This window comes from Bombyx mandarina, chromosome 20, assembly GCF_030267445.1.
Source record: "Bombyx mandarina strain Sakado chromosome 20, ASM3026744v2".
Classification (NCBI taxonomy): Eukaryota; Metazoa; Arthropoda; class Insecta; order Lepidoptera; family Bombycidae; genus Bombyx; species Bombyx mandarina.
Window position 1 is genome coordinate 1,877,294 of NC_143226.1, and position 20,136 is coordinate 1,897,429.

The window sequence follows — 20,136 nt, forward strand, 5'->3', positions numbered from 1 at the left end:
ATTCGTAAGAATACGTTATATAGAAACAATTTTATTGAAGCCACACTTGATTACGGTAATTTGGCACCTGGACACGAAGTATTGAGACATGACGCGGAATTCCAGTTTCATTGGAATAGTGAGTACCTCTCTTAGTATCTGCATCAGCTACAACGATGTCATCAACCCGTGACTTGCGCTCCACTTACTCATAAGACATCTAGGTTGGCGATCACACATCCTCGTTAATTCCGATAAATAAGCTAACATGTAAGCTCCTCTGACCCTGAGCATGGTAGTAGGACTTCTTGTGAGTCCGCACGGGTAGGTACCACCACCCCGCCTATTTCTGCCGTGAAGCAGTAATGCGTTTCGGTTTGAAGGGCGGGGCAGCCGTTGTAACTGTACTTGAGACCTTAGAACTTATATCTCAAGGTGGGTGGCGCATTTACGTTGTAGATGTCTATGGGCTCCAGTAACCACGTAACACCAGGTGGGCTGTGAGCTCGCCCACCCATCTAAGCAATAAAAAAAAAGTCTGATTACTCACCAGTCCTCACAGATATCTTCTGCGCCACCATTCTTCCTCCTATCACAGCCAAGCCCGTGCACAGCGCGTGTCCGAGCGACCCCCCCACTACAACGCCAACAGCGTCTTCTCTTGTCGCCAGCACAACCGTGGCTAGCTGCGACCTGTCTCCCCATTCAGCCAAGAAAGTCAATGTGGCGGCTTGCAGCAGCACTTTCAGTATCGCATTTCGTTTCCTCCGCTTGTTCTCCGCTTGACCTTGCTCCAGCATGTCAAGGGTCTCCTCTTTCTCTTCCTGAAATTTATGTTTTCTCGTTGAATAAAACATCTTCTACAAAATTAACGATTCAATTTGAGTAACGTCAAAATTTTGAAATTCTGTTCGAATGTTTTTTTTTTTAGTTTCGGATCATAACTTCAAGGGGTTTTTTTTTTATATAAGCAGATTAATTCAATGCAGAGGTTTATATTCCAAAAGACTAATTAAGCATTCGGTGCACATTAAATACATAATATTAAGGAGTATATAATAAATTCATAGTACATGCTAGGCACGATTTAAAAGGCTAATGATATATTGTTTTATGACCGACTTACACCTTCACGTTCAGACGAAACGCAGATAACATTAATAATGAATATTTATAACGAACACGGAATTTTGCATTAGTCTCTGTTTGTTTCGGTGTAAATCATCATTTTTTTTCGTCGATGCAAGAAGCTAATTGATTGACATAGTCGAAAATGTTTTTAGGTCTAACCTAATCATACTTTAACTTTTTAATTTAAATCAAGGCATGTGCATACAATCATACATGGTAAACACTAAAGTTCATAATGGAATTAATCGACACGAACGTGTAAACGCCTACAGCACGACTTAATGACTCAAATGCTGAATTCCTTTACATTCAATACGGAAAGCACGAAAACATGATATGGTCGGTGCAAGAACAAAACGCAAAGAAGCTCAGGCTAAAGGAACAAACAAAAAAAAAAACTCTATGGTGTCAATCGTACTGCCAGACATAATCACGTAAGTTCACCGTGGGCGGTTCGTTTCGCGTCGAGGGCCCTGCTTCGGGCTCCTCGGGCAGCTCGGGAGCTGTAACGACCTCGGGAGGCGGTTCCGTTTCGTTACTCCGTTTCGAGATGGTCGACGTGACCGAGGTCGCGTCAGGAGATCTTGACCTCTCTTTCGGAGAACCCTGTATTTAAATTTAGAATTTGGTTGGATGCGATCGGATTGGGTCCGCGCGGGTAGGTACCACCACCCTTCCTATTGCTGCCGTGAAGCAGTAATGCGTTTCGGTTTGAAGGGTCGGGCAGTCGTTGTCAATATACTTGAGACCTTAGAATTTATATCTCAAGTTGGAGGGCGTATTTACGCTGTAGATGTCTATGGGCTCCAGTAACCATTTAACACCAGATGGTTATGTGAGCTTGTCCACCCATCAAAGCAATAAAAAAAAAATCAAATTCGCGGTTATTTTGTCGATAAATAACATCCCCTTCTCTTCTAATACTATACGAAAACCATCCCACAGATATTCATAAGCCAGATTTATTGAGAAGAAACAACAAAGAAAGGAATTCAACATTTGCAACTCGGCAGATAAACACAAAGATTATTTAAATCCTTCGGTACGCCCTCGACTTAGCTACAGTGAAGAATACTGATAACTGACGCAACCGCTTAAGTAAAATAGTTTCAGAACACTACCATTTTTGTGGCGAAAATTGCAAAGTTAAATATTGTCTTCGGTATTCGCGAGCCGTGGGTAGACATAATATAATTAAAACTACTTTGACGATTTTATATCGCAATTTCTATTGTCGCCATATTATTTCTGAAGTTTAGAATAGTTTACAAATTTTCGTTTCACACAGACACAGTCGTTCATTCGTCCGTGTCCACGTTAACGGTAAGATAAAAATCAGAGTTTGATTATTTACAAACTTAAGAATGTTTTAATCATCACCAAGTTTCTTATTTTTTCCCTACATATTTCCTGGAAGAGTAAGGGCTATTTCGGCCATTTGTGGGAATTCGCTAACAATGCCCTAGCAAAAGCAGTGCTTCGTTGAATCTATCATTGGATCGGAATAGCGACCCACCGAGAAAATCCGGCGAGAAATTGAGTGGGATGCGTCAATGGGTTAGTTCGCTCGCCGAACTCTTCTTGCTTGAATGGCCTAAAAGCACCGAGAGTAGATTCGGGGGATCCGACAAGGCAGGTTTTGGGCGACGGCCGCTTTGCGGTTCCCCGTCGCCTGGAACGGATAATTAATTAGCCACGGTCACAAAATAAGACTATTGTGACGTTCCGCTTTGTCAAAGTAGCGTTCTGACGCTACCTCAAGATACTTACGTATCGGGTTCTAAATTTAGATTGTCATTTCTCACGTACTACGGTGCTCCAACGGTTATCCTGCAGAAACGGGATTGGATGACCCGGAGATAATTTATCTGCATGCGAGCTGCGTGAGCGAACACTACACTTGCATTTTTTTTTTTTTGTTAGGAGGAAATCGCCGGATTTCTGCTCTTCACTGGGGATGGAGGGCGGGGCATGTCGGAGTCGAACCGACTAAAACCTCCTGTCGCTCAACAACTAGCATCCAAACCTCGCATGAAACAGAGCTCATGAAAAGGCAAAAGGGGGAAAGTGAAGCGTTTAGTGCGGAGCACATCTCTCCCATCACTCTCCCCCTCGGGGCGCCGGACTGGCGGTCGCCACGACCACCAGCCCTCTCGGTCGGCAGGCTGTCCGAAGCTCGCTTAGATGGCGCCGGTTAGAATGGTCTATCCTACGGAATACCCCGCTGGGTCAGAACCAGCGTGGGTTGAGGATAGCCGGCCTTCCATCACCCGGATGCTCATGCATAAAACGCGTGCAGAGCAGCTTGCACGTCGTCTTCTTAGGCCCCCTTCGCCGGTCCCCAGGCCGACATGTGAGGGAGACCCGAAACACTTAAGAGGGCCAGGTCTTGGGCGAGATCCGCCTCCCTGGCCCCCGCTCGACGGCGGCGGGCCTGTGCGTCTCTCACGCGCCCCGCCGCCTCCTTCTGCGAGATGGTGCACTCGCAGAAGTCGAGTATCGCCTTCCACGACTCGTCGTCACCGAGCATCAATGCCACAACACTCGGCAACGACAAGTCGGTTCCTATTTTTGCGACGAGGACACGGCGCCACCCCTCCCATGCGGGGCAGGCGACGAGCATATGCTCTGCCATGTCCAAGTCGCAACCGCAATGGTGGCACTCTGCCGTCGGCTCGGCTCCGATCCGGTGTAGGAACTCACCGAAGCAACCATGCCCAGTGAGTACCTGCGTGAGCCGGAAAGTGAGGCGTCCTCTGTCACGATTCACCCAATTCACAAGAACCGGGCGAATCGCCTCGACGGTCCTACGACCAGCCGAAGGATCGGCCAGCCGCCTGGACACTACACTTGCATAGGTCATGACGGAACGTATGTAAGTTTTGTAGTGTCCTCTTGTTACGAAGGGATAATTTATCGAGCGATGCAACGGTGTTCGAATCTCGCAGGCGGGTACCAATTTTTCTAATGAAATACGTACTTAACAAATGTACACGATTGACTTCCACGGTGAAGGCATATAATATCGTGTAATAAAAATCACCCCGCAAAATCATAATTTGCCTAATTACTGGTGGTAGGACCTCTTGTGAGTCCGCAGGGGTAGGTATCACCACCCTCCCTATTTCTGCTGTGAAGCAGTAATGCGTTTAGGTTTGAAGGGTGGGACAGCCGTTGTAACTATACTGAGTCCTTAGAACTTATATCTCAAGGTGGGCTGTGAGCTCGTCCACCCATCTAAGCAATATAATAAACAGGTTAACACCTTATAAACTGAATAAGGCGAGGGTACACTGATGCCTTCCCAATTTAATACACTTCGAATTTTTTGTTCAAAGTGTCGTCTCTGGTAAGTCACAGACTTAATCGCCGTGAAAGCAACGATTGATACGAAAAAATATATCTATTTTAAGATTCAAAGAATAAACTAATAATCTACGTAATGGTAATAAAAATACCTCAACATAATAATGATAGTTATTTTGCATATATTACTCATAACAAAAATTGTACAATGTATCTGTAAAACGATCTACTTGATCTGTTTCAATCTAGAACAATGTTCTAGAAAGAAATCGTGCACGGCTGAAGTGTTTAGATTATAGACTGAGCGACATCGCGGCATTTTCCGGCGACTTCAAAACTACACACACAAAAAAAAAACTACACAGGCTACTTAAGGATATCCCCTCGTCGCGTCTTAAACAAAAAATTAACATAATTTAAATTAATTAAAATAAAAAAAATAAAAAGTACGATCGAAAAGTATTCTCTTAGTACACATGTATGGGCGCAAACAGCCACTATTGGCAATCATTAAACATGATTTATAGTTTACTTTATTCTATGTTATTATTTATTTGTTATTAGTACCATGAAACTATTATTCTAACCGTAATTAATATTTAGTAGACACTGTTTTGATGTTCAGAAGGTTTTAATGTTTATTTTATTGTTTTAAAAACACAAATAACTGTCAAAATACTCAAATATTACGAGTAATAATCATAAATATGAATTATTAATTGTTATAATTAACATTATTAATAGAGGTTAAAGTATGAAATTGCCGTTTTATTGTAATAGGTACTTCGAATTGACATAGAACCGTCATGGTTTGAGATTTTTGAGTGAAACTTTTTTCAAATGGTGCCCATGAGGTTCTTCTTTTAAAAATGTGCAACATTCGATTATCGACTTACAGATGTTTTTTTTTTATTCAGCTTAGACAAGAAAGATGGATAGGTATTTCGAAAAGTCGTGTGATTTTTCCGACCCGACCCGGAACTAACGCTGCAGAACCAACTCGCAATATCAATGTTGCGTTTGGAGAGGGGACTGCTAATGAACGCGCCGTGCGATTTTGGTTTAACGCTTTCGTGATGGAAATTTTGATTTGAAGAACGAACCAAGTGGAAAACCTCCCATATATGTGAATAACAATGAATTGAAAGAGATGGTGAAAGCCGATCCGAGCCAAACTACCCAGGAATTAGCGGCACGGTTTAACGTTACCTTACCAAAATTATTGACTCATTTGCGTCAAATCAATAAAATAAAAAAATATAAAAAATGGGTGCCTCATGATTTGACTGATCTGCAGAAAGAAACGCGTGTTGAAACTTGTGTTGCCTTGTGTGAATCGATACAGAAATGAAGGAATATTGGATCAAATGATACAGAAATGAAGGAATATTGGATCGAATTGTGACATGTAATGAAAAGTGGATTCTTTACGATAACCGTAAGCAAAAAATGCAATGGCTGACCCCAGGTCAAACGCCGCAACAGTATCCTAAAGCAAAGCTCACCAATAAAAAGATAACGGTAACAGTTTGGCGGTCTCAGCATGGTGTTATTCACTATAGCTTTCTCCGATCTGGTCAAGCAATAACGGCAGATGTCTACTGTGCCGAACTCCGAACATTGATAGCAAAACTGGCAGTAAAACAGCCCCGACTCATGAATCGATCTTCACCATTATTGCTCCATGATAACGCGAGACCTCATACAGCACGAGAAACCGTTTTAACTCTACAGGAACTGCAATTAGAAACCATTCGTCATCCTCCGTATTCCCAGACCTTGCTCCAACGGACTACCATTTTTTTCATGTCTTGGACAATTTTCTACGTGATAAAAAGTTTTCTTTGCAGGAGCCAGTACAAAATGCTTTCACACAGTTTGTAGAATCTAGATCACCAGAGTTCTATCGCAAAGGCATAAATGACCTTCCTGTTAGATTGCAGCAATTTATGGTAATATATATAATATGATTATTAATGTTAGATATTTTGATTAAATAAATATGTTAAATAAATAAAAAATAAATTTTTCAGTACTTATCGGCAATTTCATACTGTAACCCCCTAATAATTTGATTAAGTATTGTAATTTTTTATGCAAATGATGTTGTTGGCGTCATTCATTATTAGGCTGGATAATAATAATGTCAGCTTATATGTATTAAAAAGTAATTTATGTAAGCTAAATTCATGTCATGTAAAAATCACTAAAATATTTATCGTGAATATTAAGCTACATTTTATGAATTGTTTTGCAGTTTGTTTGTGTATGTACCATTTGTTTGTTTAAAAGGAGTTGTAATTGCTATAACCAGCACAAAAATGACTAATTTTGTAAAACTAAGACGTGGCTTTTTGTAATAAACAAGCAATGTTAATGTTTCACAGAATTGTATTGTATTTTCATTGTAATAGATCTTATGTGTGAAAACCGTGGCGTATCGCCGACACATACCCACATATTATATAATATTATATGTATGTATGAATATGAGTGTACTATTATAGTGTCGCGTATAACTTGCACCGATATGTATCATCATCCTGGATGTTTCAAACGCAAAGCAGTGATGCATTTTCATTTTAACGGGGGAACAGTTGTTATACAAAATAATTGAAACCTTCGACCACACGGGTAAATATAGCTGGCGTTTCACATTGTAATTTTTTTCGGCCCGGGGTCCGATCCTCCTACGAGGTCCCCGCGCCTAGGGGTGCGCGGTTTATATGGGACTGGACGATCTACAGGTGTTGGGAGCAAACCGCGGGCCCAGAGAATTTTAGGGCCTTGCCGCACTAAACGACTCCCCTGCACTCTTACACCCGACGTCCGATCTCCGTCCGAGGTCAGAACCCGGTCGGAGTAGGGAGGTTCTCGCGGTCAACACTACCAGACACGCGGCGCCACCCCAAGGACGCCCGACCGACGGGTCGTCGAGGCAATAGTCGACGACCAACGACGTCGGTCTCCGCGGTTCACATTGTCATGCCTCAACTGATCATAAAAACAAACGGAAAAACCCTTGAAAACATACACAAATTTGCAAGCAGATCATCATTTACATTACATAAGTAGGTATATTTAATCAATATCAACAAGTGACTTAAATTTCAAACAATGAACATCCAAATGTCTTAATTAGCGGTTTTTAATCACGAATGGTCCACAATCTTAGACATATGTGTTTATACAATAAGTATATGTTTACGTATACACCACGAGGCCCTCTATGAAGGTGCCAGATATTTACCAAACCGATACCAGATATTTAACACAAAACTTTGGCCCGCAACATCTTAAGCACCGTTTTCAACAGTACCCATTGCCATAATTAACATACCTTGATTAATTCTGTTAATTTTAACAACAAATTCACTACTAACCTGATCCTCTCTTCTTTTTAATTCACTCTGCACCTCCTCCAACTCCTCCTGACCCTCGTTGGGGTCCATTTTCCAGCCGTCCCTCAACATTTTGATGCCGAATATCGCGAACAAGGCCGCGCTGACGTAGTACGTGTACACTCTTGGGATCACGGTGGCAATCCAGCCGAAAGCAGCCGATAGTATCGTCATGAATACAAGGGCCGAAATAGCTCCAGCGAAAACTATAATTCTTGGATGTTTCATCGCCATTATCGCTGCTATGAAGAACGTTTTGTCTCCTAGTTCTGAGACGATGACGACTGACAACGAAGCGAGGAATCCTTGCCAGAAGTTGCCTTGTAACGCCGTTCTCTGTAAAGATAAATTATTTTATAATTGGATAAAAAAATCCTTCTAGTTTAATTTAAAGGTTTTCAATAAATACCATAGTAAAATTATTCAAGTTCGACTGACGCCTAAAGATCCCGATTATTGTTAGGGGATAATCCAATTATTAATCATTAAAAACAAATCTTTTACATTATTATGATGCAGTAAGTAATTGGGCCGAATATCGAACGAGATATATTTAAAATCATTCCATGACGTAACAAAGTAAACATAAAATATAATGACATGTTTGTCGTCTTCAAAAGACATTGTTTGAGGATTGTACGTTATCATTCGCCAGCAACACATGTAGATTCCAACGATCACTGCAACATTGTTGCTGTATAGAGAATTGTTGCGGTTTTTCTTTACATTTCATTGGCATGTGCACGCTCCAGCTGCTAATAGATAAACAAGTAATACAGATCTGCATTAATTACCCGCCATTTATGATGGCCTTCGAGTTTGTTCGAACCACGGTACGTCGGTATTAGAGAAATATAGACTATGGGTATTTGGGGAAAGATAAAGGGAAGATTTTCGAATTTGTTCGGTAGACTGACGCAACATTCCAAATGCAGCAGTTCAGAACCATGGGAAATTATCTTTATCTTGGAACATCTGTTACATTCATACGACTTTTGTCGGCTTTCAATGTATGACAGAAACGCTACAGGTATCCATCATATAGACTGGTCTCTGGTGATTTTGGGATATTGAGCTTATAATTTAAATGAAAATAGATCTAAAAATTAGCATTTTGAAGTATTTTCATATCTCAAATTTCGAAAAGCACCAATGTACCAATATTTAAAAAGTATTACATAGTCTAAAGTAACTCAGACTTCGTCAAGAATAGATTCTAATTTACGTCATTCAGTATCTTTGTACTGAGCTTACAGAGGATTATTAGTAAAAATAAATATAATTTTCTGAAATAATATAGAGACGCTTGTATGTATTAATAACTTGATGACGTATACACATCCGGTAATCCGTGTCGATGCCAAAACGCCATATTATATCTATCTACTCTGTGGTCTAACATTTACCTAGACATATAGAAATCGGAAAACCAACATTGACCTTGAATTGGATTGAGATTTCTGAGATTTTCACGCAAATTAGACATTTCTTCTGAGTTTTTCTCTTCAGTCTTCGCGAGTCATAGGCATAATTAGGACTGCTTTTTGGAATATTATCTCGTGTTTATTATGGCAGTGGCACCACTGTATTCTGAAGGTTAGATCAAGCAAGATCAAGGGACTGCTGGTCAATAGAAATTGCAGCTGACACTTAGAAAGGACTCAAAAAAAATAACATATAGAGTCCGATATTATTGATTATGTAATGTTTTAAGTAACATAGATTACGAGTAATTCTTATAGTCTTTCTGAAATAAAGATTTGTTATTATTATCATTATTAAATAATTATTATTTCTAACGACGGGTTCGACGAAAACGATGACCGGTGCTTGGGGTACCTAAAGGCACCGTTAATGGATCGGGAGGATCCGAGATGGCATGTGTGGTCACGGACGAGCGTATTCGTGGTCGTGAAAACTTTTCTTCTACGTAACCGAAACTATTTCGCTAATTTAGTGTTTTGAGTTTATGTGACAAAAAATGTTACAGCCACTAATCAATCAACCAGTTGGCACATTACCATTTTTTATAGTTTTTTTGTCCTTGTAACCTTTCATTGTTATTGAATATTAGTTGGCCATAAACACTACAAAGAAGGGACAAAGACATTTGAGCGGTTCGAAGATCAGCTAGAGGACAGACTTAAAATTAAATAAACACGTCTACATTATTTGGTTAAACACCGAATTACGTTCGCGTGTTTAGATAACACTATTGTCTCGTACGTAAAGGGCGACGTAATAATATTATTACGAAACGATGCAAATACTAATACATTTAATTATTGGAACGAAGTTCCTTATCGCGCGTTGTGAAAGGGGCTAGACGGAAAAAATTCTTACGAAAAGTTGTCACGACACTTTTTGCTATAAATTCTTACGAAAAGTTGTCACGACACTTTTTAGATCCGTCATTCTGACCAATCAACGTGTAGGCGCTTATCGCGTGACATTGCTCGTATCCGATTGGTCCGCGTAATGAGTACAGTTTCTCGAGATAGCGTTTCAACAATAGTAATTTAGTTCATAGTATTGTTTTTTTTTTCTTCATAATGCCGTAATTTATTATTATAACTTAAAAAAAAATTACAATTCCTTCACTAATTAATCGAAAGGAACTTCGTTCCATCCGAGTGTCCCTTGACACCTCTGAAGTTTTTTTTTAGTATTTTTACTACTACTGCTACTATTAATACACTTTAGGGCTTCTCCCGTTCTGTCTACTTCCCTGCTATAAAACATGATTGATTCGGCTATGCCGTTATATACTGTTTGTTGTACTTGCTTTCTTATCAGCCCACAGACGTCCACTGCTGGACATAGGCCTCCCCCAAGCCTCGCCACAAAGACCGATCCTGGCTTCAGTACTTGCTTTACTACCATTTGATTGAATGCAATTAGATTATGATCAATTATTTCAAACATTAATAGAACAAATAAAACGTTGGATTTTCAATTACCTATATGGAAAAACTATTTTTTTCTTTTTCTTATCTCGATATTATTGCATGGCGCATCAAAAGAAAACCAAAAGTTCATTGACATAAATATTTATCGATCCGGATGAGTTCGACAAAGCTTTACTGTATTTTTTTTTAGTAGATATTTGTTAACATTTTTGAACATTGTCGTTTCTGTGTATAAACTGTAACCTTTTATTATTTTGTCCGTAAATTTGAGAGCCATATCATCATCGTCTTAACGAATCTGGATATGCGTTGCGGGATTATTGAAATAGTCTTGGCTAATATTTGCGTTCTTCCCAACCAAGCACAAACTTAGATCTACTATTGTAAGGTTTTTGGGGATTCTTGTCATAGTGTTTGGCTATTAACATGAGATTAGCCTTTTTTTTGTTTTTTTTTTGGTCAGGAGGAAATCGCCGGTCTTCCGCCCTCCACCGGGGACGGCAGGCGGAGTATGTCGGAGTCGAGAGTCGAACCGACTCAAACCTCCTATCGCTCAACAGCCAACGTCCAAAGCTCGCATGAGACAGAACTCATGAAAAGGCAAAGGGGGGAAAGTGAAGTGTTTAGTGCAAAGCACATCTCTCCCCTCACCCTCCCCCTCGGGACGCCGGACTAGCGGTCGTCGACGCCACGACCACCAGCCCTCTCGGTCGGCAGGTGAGATTAGCCTACTGAGTTTCTCGCCGATCTTCTCAGTGAGTTGCATTTCTGATACGGTGGCAGATTCTGCGAAGCACTGCTAGGGCTATTGTTAGCAATGTCACCAGGTTAGAGCTCCGTGAGCTCATCTACTCGTTCTGTGAATCTAGCATGACCCTTCGAGGTCACTAGAAATGGTAGAAAAAAATAATTAAATTGGTAGCGTAGTCCAACGCTTCGATTAATTCGTTTAGATTCGATTTAATATGAAAAAAATATGTCAATATACAATTTAGTAAGATCCGGAAATTATAAGTCGTGTTTACGACGCGTGAACATCTAATATGTACTTCATTTAAAATAAGAACTTAGTGACATCGCCGTAGGGTCTAAAATGAAACTTTTTTTTTTAATACATGAACCGGTATATTTTTTATTTATTTATAAACAAACGACTTCCTGTTTTTTTTATTTAATTTTTTTAGAATATTTGGTTTCTTTAAAATTGACTAGTTTATAGATAATTTGGAATTTTCATTACCAACGCTGATTGAAGTTTTTTAGTCAAGTTTCAACACTGGACATTTTCAAACTGAGACTGTATTTTTCTTTATAATAGGGCACTGGAAACTCACGCGAGGCAAGGACACGGACACATACGGTCACACGGACCAGAAACATACATACCAAGGGCAGAAACGCTATTTGGTTTAATACGCGACATTTATCTGTGTAATTAAAGCTCCGTTTTATTTGGTATTAGCATCAAGAATTCGATGTTTTTAATTGAATTTCAATTTAACGGCCGTCTGGTGTAGTGGTAAGTGACATGGTCACTACACAAGGGGGTCGCGGGTTCGAATCCCGCCAAGGGAAGATATTTGTATGATAAATATAAATGTCTTTTCCAGGGTTATGGATGTATATTAAATATATGTATGTGTATAATAAAAATCTTACATTTATTTCCGTTATCTGGTACCTGTAACACAAGTTCTTTACGAACTTAGCACGGGGCCAGTTAACGTGGCGTGATTGTTAGTAAATATTCATATTTATATAACAAAAAAAAAAATATAAGTTTACCCCATTCAAAGAGATGAGGAATCTGCTTGGTTATAATATATTTTTTCTAAATTTAATCTCCTGTAAAGTTGCAAAAATGAATGTCGCTTTAACCAAATAACCTTTCTCCCCTCGTTATAAATAAGAATGAATGTTTGTACGTTTGTCGTATGCGTTTCCAAACCATTCATCGGATTGTAATGAAACTCTATAATAGTATCGTCACTCCAGAGAAGGTTACTGATACTGTACACAGTACCAAAAACATATCGTAAGCGGAATGCGTGGTTTAAACTAAAAATAAAATGAAAAATATACAATAAAAATTGTGTTATACTAGATAATATAATAAAAATAATTAAATACAAATATTATTCTTATACGTTTAAATATTTTTTTTTACACTTCTGTTTTTATTAAATTGTAAAAAGGTTCACGCCAAGTCCGCTACGCTATGTAATGCTCGATTGGAAACGGAAAACCTTGATGTTGAAAGGAAAATGTAATAATGTTTCTCGGTTCTTTTTGTTTTTTTTTGTAATCTAATTTAAAAAAAAAAAACGAAAGAGGAAGGCCCTTAGAGTATTTAATCTAATCTATTTCTATATTGAACTCACACTATCCCACTTAGAAGTGAGAATGAGTACATGATGAGTAATTATTGCTCGACGATAAATTAAGCTTGACATAGATTAGCCACTTGACCGTGAGCCTGGAAACGCGACGTCCATGAGCAATGATGACCACATCGCCGTTCGAACGGTCTATCCGGCTCGAAGCGGTTATGAGGACCGGTTAATACCACACCGTGAATATCACCGCCCAACTATTCATTGATATTTAATTATTGCTCGACGATAAATTAAGCTTGACATAGATTAGCCACTTGACCGTGAGCCTGGAAACGCGATGTCCATGAGCAATGATGACCACATCGCCGTTAGAACGGTCTATCCAGCTCGAAGCGGATAATGGGACCGGTTTATACCACACCGTGAACCAACTATTCATTGATATTGGCAGAGGTTAACAACTCCAACTTGAGCGGACCCAACTCTACTACCAAGATATAATTAGAAAGAGAAGTAGATGAAATTGGGTATACTACTCCTAAACGAATTATTAAGAATATTTTTATTGCTTACACAAATGAATCAGCTCACGGCCCACTCGATATTAAGCGGCTACCAGAACCCATTTATATAAACAACGTAATTACCGCCACCCACTTCGAGACATAAGTTCTAGGTCTCAGTTTTATAGTACAACGGCTGTCCCACGTATTATTGCTTCGCGTCGGAAACAGAGAGGGAGGTGGTATCAAGCTGTGCCAGCTCAAAAGACGCTTTACCACTAGTACACAGAGTACATAGCGTTATTGTACAAAACCCTTTGACCGTTATCAATTTTTTAAAGCCTATAGACATCAGAATACGCGCGACAAAGCCACGTTCAACATTACCACAGCTAACCGACCACGAGTCAATTAGGCGGGTAGTTTTTTTTTATTTTTTTTATTGCTTAGATGGGTGGACGAGCTCACAGCCCACCTGGTTTTAAGTGGTTACTGGAGCCCATAGACATCCACAACGTAAATGCGCCACCCACGTTGAGATAAAAGTTCTAAGGTCTCAAGTATAGTTACAACGGCTGCCCCACCCTCTTCAAACCGAAACGCATTACTACTTCACGGCAGAAATAGGCAGGGTAGTGGTACCCACCCGCACGGACTCACAAGAGGTCCTACCACAAGTAAGTGTATAAAACCAGTAGTTGTATTAAGTGTTGTAACCAGTAGTTGTATAAAGTTTAGCACGCGACGCTTTGAACCTTTAATTAAAAATCCATCCAGCAGCCTTGTCACCATTCGCGCGCGCATTACATTCTGAATAAATTTTCATTTATAATTTTCTTAAGTAAACATACGAAAACCGAGAGTCTTCGTTTCGTGTTTTATAGGTTTATTTATTTACTAGCGACCCGCCCTCGCTTCGCTTCGGAAACATTAAAACACACATGAAACCAAAAAAAATAATAAAAAAAAATAAAAAAAGTAGCCTATGTTCATCAGGGACAATGTCGGCTTCTAATGGAAAAGAATTTTTCAAATCGGTCCAGTAGTTTCGGAGCCTATTCGAAACAAACAAACAAACAAATATTTCCTCTTTATAATATTATAAGTAATAAGTAATAAGTATAAGTATAGATCTAAGAACGTACAAGGTGAAAATGCGCACTGTATTTTTTTTTTCATACAAATTTTTTTTCATTAGTCTTTTCTATCACACAATGGATTTTTCGTTGCACACAGAAAGCTTACAGCTCAACTGATATAGTGGATATGAAGTGGTTATCGGAGCTATCGTAACGTGAATGCCGCGACCAATCTTGAAACATGACGCCAGTCACAAATATATTATACTAAAATTGTCACTAACACTTAAAAAAAAACTAGGAGTAATTATTAAAAATTTACATATTATAATATAATTGAGGAGTGACTGTTCAAAATGGCTTATTTCTGTATGATATTTTTTTTCAGGAACAAGAAAAATACGAAAACTTTTCATACATGAACATTTTTAGTAACAAACTTTTATGTACATAATCTAGGTAGGTTAATAGATCGTTTCACGGTGTATATATTTTTTAATACTCTAAATTATGAGTTATTATCATATGATTTAAGGAAATAATCCATTTAGTCGCAAACTCCAAGAAATAAGATGTTTTGTTTCAGCACTCCTAAGAAATAAGCCATTTTGTTACGTTGTTAAGGCTTTTTGATACGTATTAACAAAATTTCCCAACAAAATGTTCTAGAAATGAGCCATTTTGAAAAAAAACTCCTATCATAATTAGTAGGGCCGAGAATTAATGTGAATTAAGCTATTTTGTTGCGGAAAGCATTTTCTATGGCCATTTTCTTCGAGATTTAAGTACTTTAGAACCGAACACTTCACGTCATACGATGTGAGTGTACACAAAGTCCCGATTGGCATTAAAAAAATTAGTAAAATTGGGAACCCGAAATAAGCCGTTTTGAAAAGTCACTCTTCAATTAATATTCGATACATCAGCCACATAATCCTTTGCTGACCAACAATATAATATGAAAAGGTGTACTTCTGGTACACTTAGTCTATTAAAATTAAAAAATAATTATGTTAAATCTAATTATATAATATATAAAAATAATTATATGTAATCTTATCAACTTTAAACTTTTTGTTTTTGTTTTCTCATGTTTCGCTGCCAACATCGAGGAAAAACTATTGTGATGACTTAATTTATTTTACGTAGACGTGATCTCAAAATAAACAAGCCTTTTTTTATCGTCAATCGCTCGACAAGAACTTCAGAGATTATGATTTTTGCACGTAGCACCAACGCTCAGGCTTACATTATACGTATTTGCTTCTTGAATTCATTCACCAGGATGTGTCCAACATTGTAAGACCTTTTCAAAGGCCGATAAAACAGATCTTATTCCAATATTGGTGCTTGGGGGAGTTTTTTCTCCCTCCCTAATCGTTGATAGCCTAAGGGGCTATTCCAACAACCGGAGGTGAGCTCATGGACTCAGCCTGAGAGGATTACTAACGCTGACCCTGGCAATCGCGACCTGCTGAAACGGGCTGGCGAGAAAATCAATGGGGTAGTAGGATACGACAACGTGCACGCCGCAACTCTACTTTTTTTATGATTGAGGGATTACTTGTGGCCCGGATAAATTTCCAGTTTCACAAGGACAGGTGGACGAACAAGGACTCAGTCAGGGCGGGATTTGCTAACAGCTACCAGAGCGCCTCCAAAGAAGACCTAACAATTCAAGAGTAGCTGCTTCGTGAATGAATCTACTACCGGATCGGAATCGCGACCCGCTGAGAAGATCCAGCGAGAAACTCAGCGGGCTGATGTTTAGGTTAGGTTGCACGTCGAACTCTTTGTCGAGTTCGACTAGTACGGTTACCGGAGTCCCTACCCCTAGTGTTAGATTTGAAGGCGTCTAATGCAAGGGTTATTGGATCTCATGGATCCATAAGGACGTGTCTAGGGCGTAAAGACATAAGGACGTGTCTAGGTGCACACTCAACTTGAGACATACGTTAAGTTCAGGTCCATCGCATCGGAACAATCAACAGTTTATCGGAGAAGTTGTTGCGATGTTCTCCAAAAAGAGTTCGAATTTCTTCGTTTGAAACATAACGTGGAGGATTTATTATTTTTATTAGCGCGATTAATGTTTTTGCCAGATCATAGATGGGTCACGGCCAAGCCGCTGTCAAGAACGCTAATGTCTCCACCTCAACGCATGAGGTCAGTCTCAATCAATTATATAATTTAATATATATGATCGCGTATTGACTGTTATATATAGTATATTATACAAAATTACATAAGCATGGAGACAGAAATGTAATCGTATTTATTTCTTTTTTTTTTATTAAACTTTAAACATTAAATTGGCGAAATGGACGTCGAGGGCATTATCGTGCGATTTAAACAAACATCATGCAGAGAATTACATCGATATATGTATTTGTTGTGGGCACATTTAACATACATACCTACATCTGTTTAAATATAAAATACACATATAATAGCTGATAAATAAATGCGACAAATACATACAATACGTTCATGTATACATCATTAACTTTGTAACGTATTGTACTTAACAATAACAATTCTAATAAACAACATTCTTGTTAAAATTTTACGTTGCAGTCCGAAGGCGGGATGGTGGTATAGACATTGTACAGTACAATTTAGATTTCGATCATTTAATGTATTAAGGTGACCGGTGCTCCGGTCACCGTCCTCGTCGAACCCGTCGCTTGCGACGAAGGGCTCGACGAGCGAACTAACCCATAGACACAGCCCACTGAGTTTCTCGCCGGATCTTCTCAGTGGGTCGCATTTCCGATCCGGTGGTAGATTCTGCGAAGCACTGCTCTTGCTAGGGTCAGTGTTAGCAACTCTCCGGTTGAGCCCCGCGAGCTCACCTACAAACGTTAGGGCGAAGCTGAAATAGCCTCTCAAGGCTATCTGTATAGGTAGGAAAAAAAAAAAAAAGTGACCGGTGGTCTTCAAATTGTGCTGTATATACATTCCAATAACATGTTACGTGTCTGGGTTCCAATAAGTACTTCATAGTGTTAGTTATAGTAAATTCGTCCACGGTCCGATGGATGGACCAGCTCACGGCCCACGGTGTTAAGTGTTTACGGGAGCCAATAGACATCTACAACGTAAATGCCGCCACCCACCTTGAGACATGTGTTGTAAGGTCTCACTTTTAACAGTACAACGGCTGCCTCGCCTTTCAAACCGAAACGCATTACTGCTTCACGGCAGAAATAGGTAGGGTGGTGGTACCTACCCGTGCGGACTGACAAGACGTGCAACCACCAGTAATTACGCAAACTACAATTTTGCGGGTTTGATTTTTATTGCACGATGTTATTCCTTCACCGTGGAAGTAAATCGTAAACATTTCTTAAGTACGTATTTCATTAGAAAAACGGTACCTGCCTGCGGGATTCGAACACCGATGCATCGCTACATACGAATAAACCGAACGTCTTATCCTTTAGGCCACGACGACTTGACGTTCTTCTTCTTCTTCTCAGTCGTATGCACTCTTGGCAGAGTGGTCGTGGTCATCACTTCGGTTGGTGGTGCGCTTCACCAGACGTCGCCATTCCTCGCGTACCGCGGCCCTTCTTGTGCACTCGTTAACGGGACCGCTTAGAGCTGCCTTTATTTGGTCGATCCATCGTAACGGTGATCTGCCCCGCGGTCTTGTACCCTCTATCATGCCCTGCACCACAAGGCGCTCAACTGAGTCGTCACCTCGCCGCGACACATGCCCGAAGAAAGTGAGAATGACTTTCTAACTTGACGTTCTAACCCCATACAAATTTGAGTTGACTTTTATGCGATCGAGAAATTTAAAAACTCGCACTAAGCACATAGCGCAATAAAAGAGCAAATTTAGATGACTTTGTTAATTACAACGGTTTTTTTAGCTTGATTATACACACATTTATTTACATATATAAAAAATAAATATAAATATAACGACGTTGAAATTCATTGAAAATTTGCGACTGTGTCAAGGACTGATAAGATTTGCAATAAGTTTATTACTTTTGCGTAATATCATTAACAAGATAAAAATGATTATTTACATTTTTTTTATTTCGGTTCTTCGTTTATTTCTGAGATAGGTATACGAGCTCACGGCTCATCTGTTATGAAGTAGCCCAGAGACATCGACAATGCATATGCCGCCACCCACCTTGAGGCTTGTGTTCTAAGGTCTCAATTTTACAGTATAACGGCTGACCCGACCTTCAAACCGAAATGCGGTAGAAGTTGCTATTAAGGTGTAGTTTTTTTTTATATTTACATACACACATATATTTTTCCAAGAACACTTCGTCTTTTCGCATTAAAAGTGTACAATTTCCAAAAATATTTGAAATTGAGTTAATATGCGGAATCATTTGGTATTGATCACCAGTATTTTTCTCATAAATACTGTCAAAAGAGCGTATTTTAGTTTTTTTTTTTTTAGTTTACCTATATTTTGACTACTATTAACAAAATTAATACATAATTTTATCTTACTTTAAAAGACAGATAATGTAACGAGTAAAAAATAAAAAATAAATGTTGCAAAGATGATTAATATTAAAAATATCGCATGTTTTAAACCTTTAAAACACTCTCCTGTAAAATTAGTAAGTTTTGAGATTACCTATACAGTTTTAATGCGAGAAGACGATTTGTCCTATACATGAGACACAATTCTGAATATCTTCCGACCGATATCTAGAAATACTATTATCACGCAGGATCCGTTAAGAGTTTCTAAACGTCGGTATTGGTTTCAACGTCAAACATTATCTACAAATGTAGTAGGTACTTACATGACTAAAGTTCTTGACTGCCGATCGAACGAGTTTATCAGTACATTTACACCAGTACGCTACTAACACAATTTTCATCTTTAAGCTATTTATTTCCCTATTTAATCGCTGGTAGCCTAAGGGTCTATTCCAGCTTCTCACAGACGGGTAAGTGAGCTCACGGGCACAACCTGAGAGAATTTGCTAACACTAGCCCTAGCAGTGCTCTGCCGAATATACCACCGGAGCGAAATCCCGCCCTTCTGAGAATATCCAGCAAGAAACTCAGTGGGTTGTCTATAGGCTAGGTTGCACGTCGAACTCTTCGTCGTATTCGATGAGAACTGTGACCGGTGCTTAGAGATCATATCGCCATTGGTATAGTTATAGTCTGCGGTAGAGATAAAACGCATACCAATATTTCAACTGTAAAAATTCTGTATTAAGGATTGCTGATTCACTTCAAATACAAATTACATGATTATCATTACGTTGTTTATTAAAGATTGACGTGGACACCCCAAATTTGGGGGGTGGTCGTCCCAAATTTGCAAGTTGTGAAGGTTGCGTGTTAAAATCACTTCGGGGTCGCCAGTTGAGAGGTATCGACAAAGTGAAGATCTTCCATCGAACGGGTGAAGTTACTCGATAGAGCGACGGACCTAATGTAATGTTGTCGTAACTTGTTTACATACATATGTCGGAGAAACCGCATTATTTAGACCA

General features: G+C 39.2%; 1 protein-coding gene across 4 annotated transcripts in view; it reads right to left on the bottom strand.

The window, feature by feature from the left end:
• LOC114245100 (putative divalent cation/proton antiporter TMEM165) overlaps nt 1-20,136 on the bottom strand; it is a 48,194-nt gene that overhangs the window by 7,498 nt on the left and 20,560 nt on the right. For 2 of the 4 annotated variants that reach the window (XM_089736151.1, XM_089736150.1), the window contains 3 exons: nt 7,800-8,153; nt 1,555-1,716; nt 530-803 (listed from right to left, as the gene is read on the bottom strand). In XM_089736151.1, the coding sequence (XP_089592277.1) occupies nt 530-803; nt 1,555-1,716; nt 7,800-8,153 (790 nt within the window). The remainder of the gene's footprint in view (nt 1-529; nt 804-1,554; nt 1,717-7,799; nt 8,154-20,136) is intronic. The other 2 variants (XM_028177110.2, XM_028177109.2) reach the window with 1 other exon arrangement.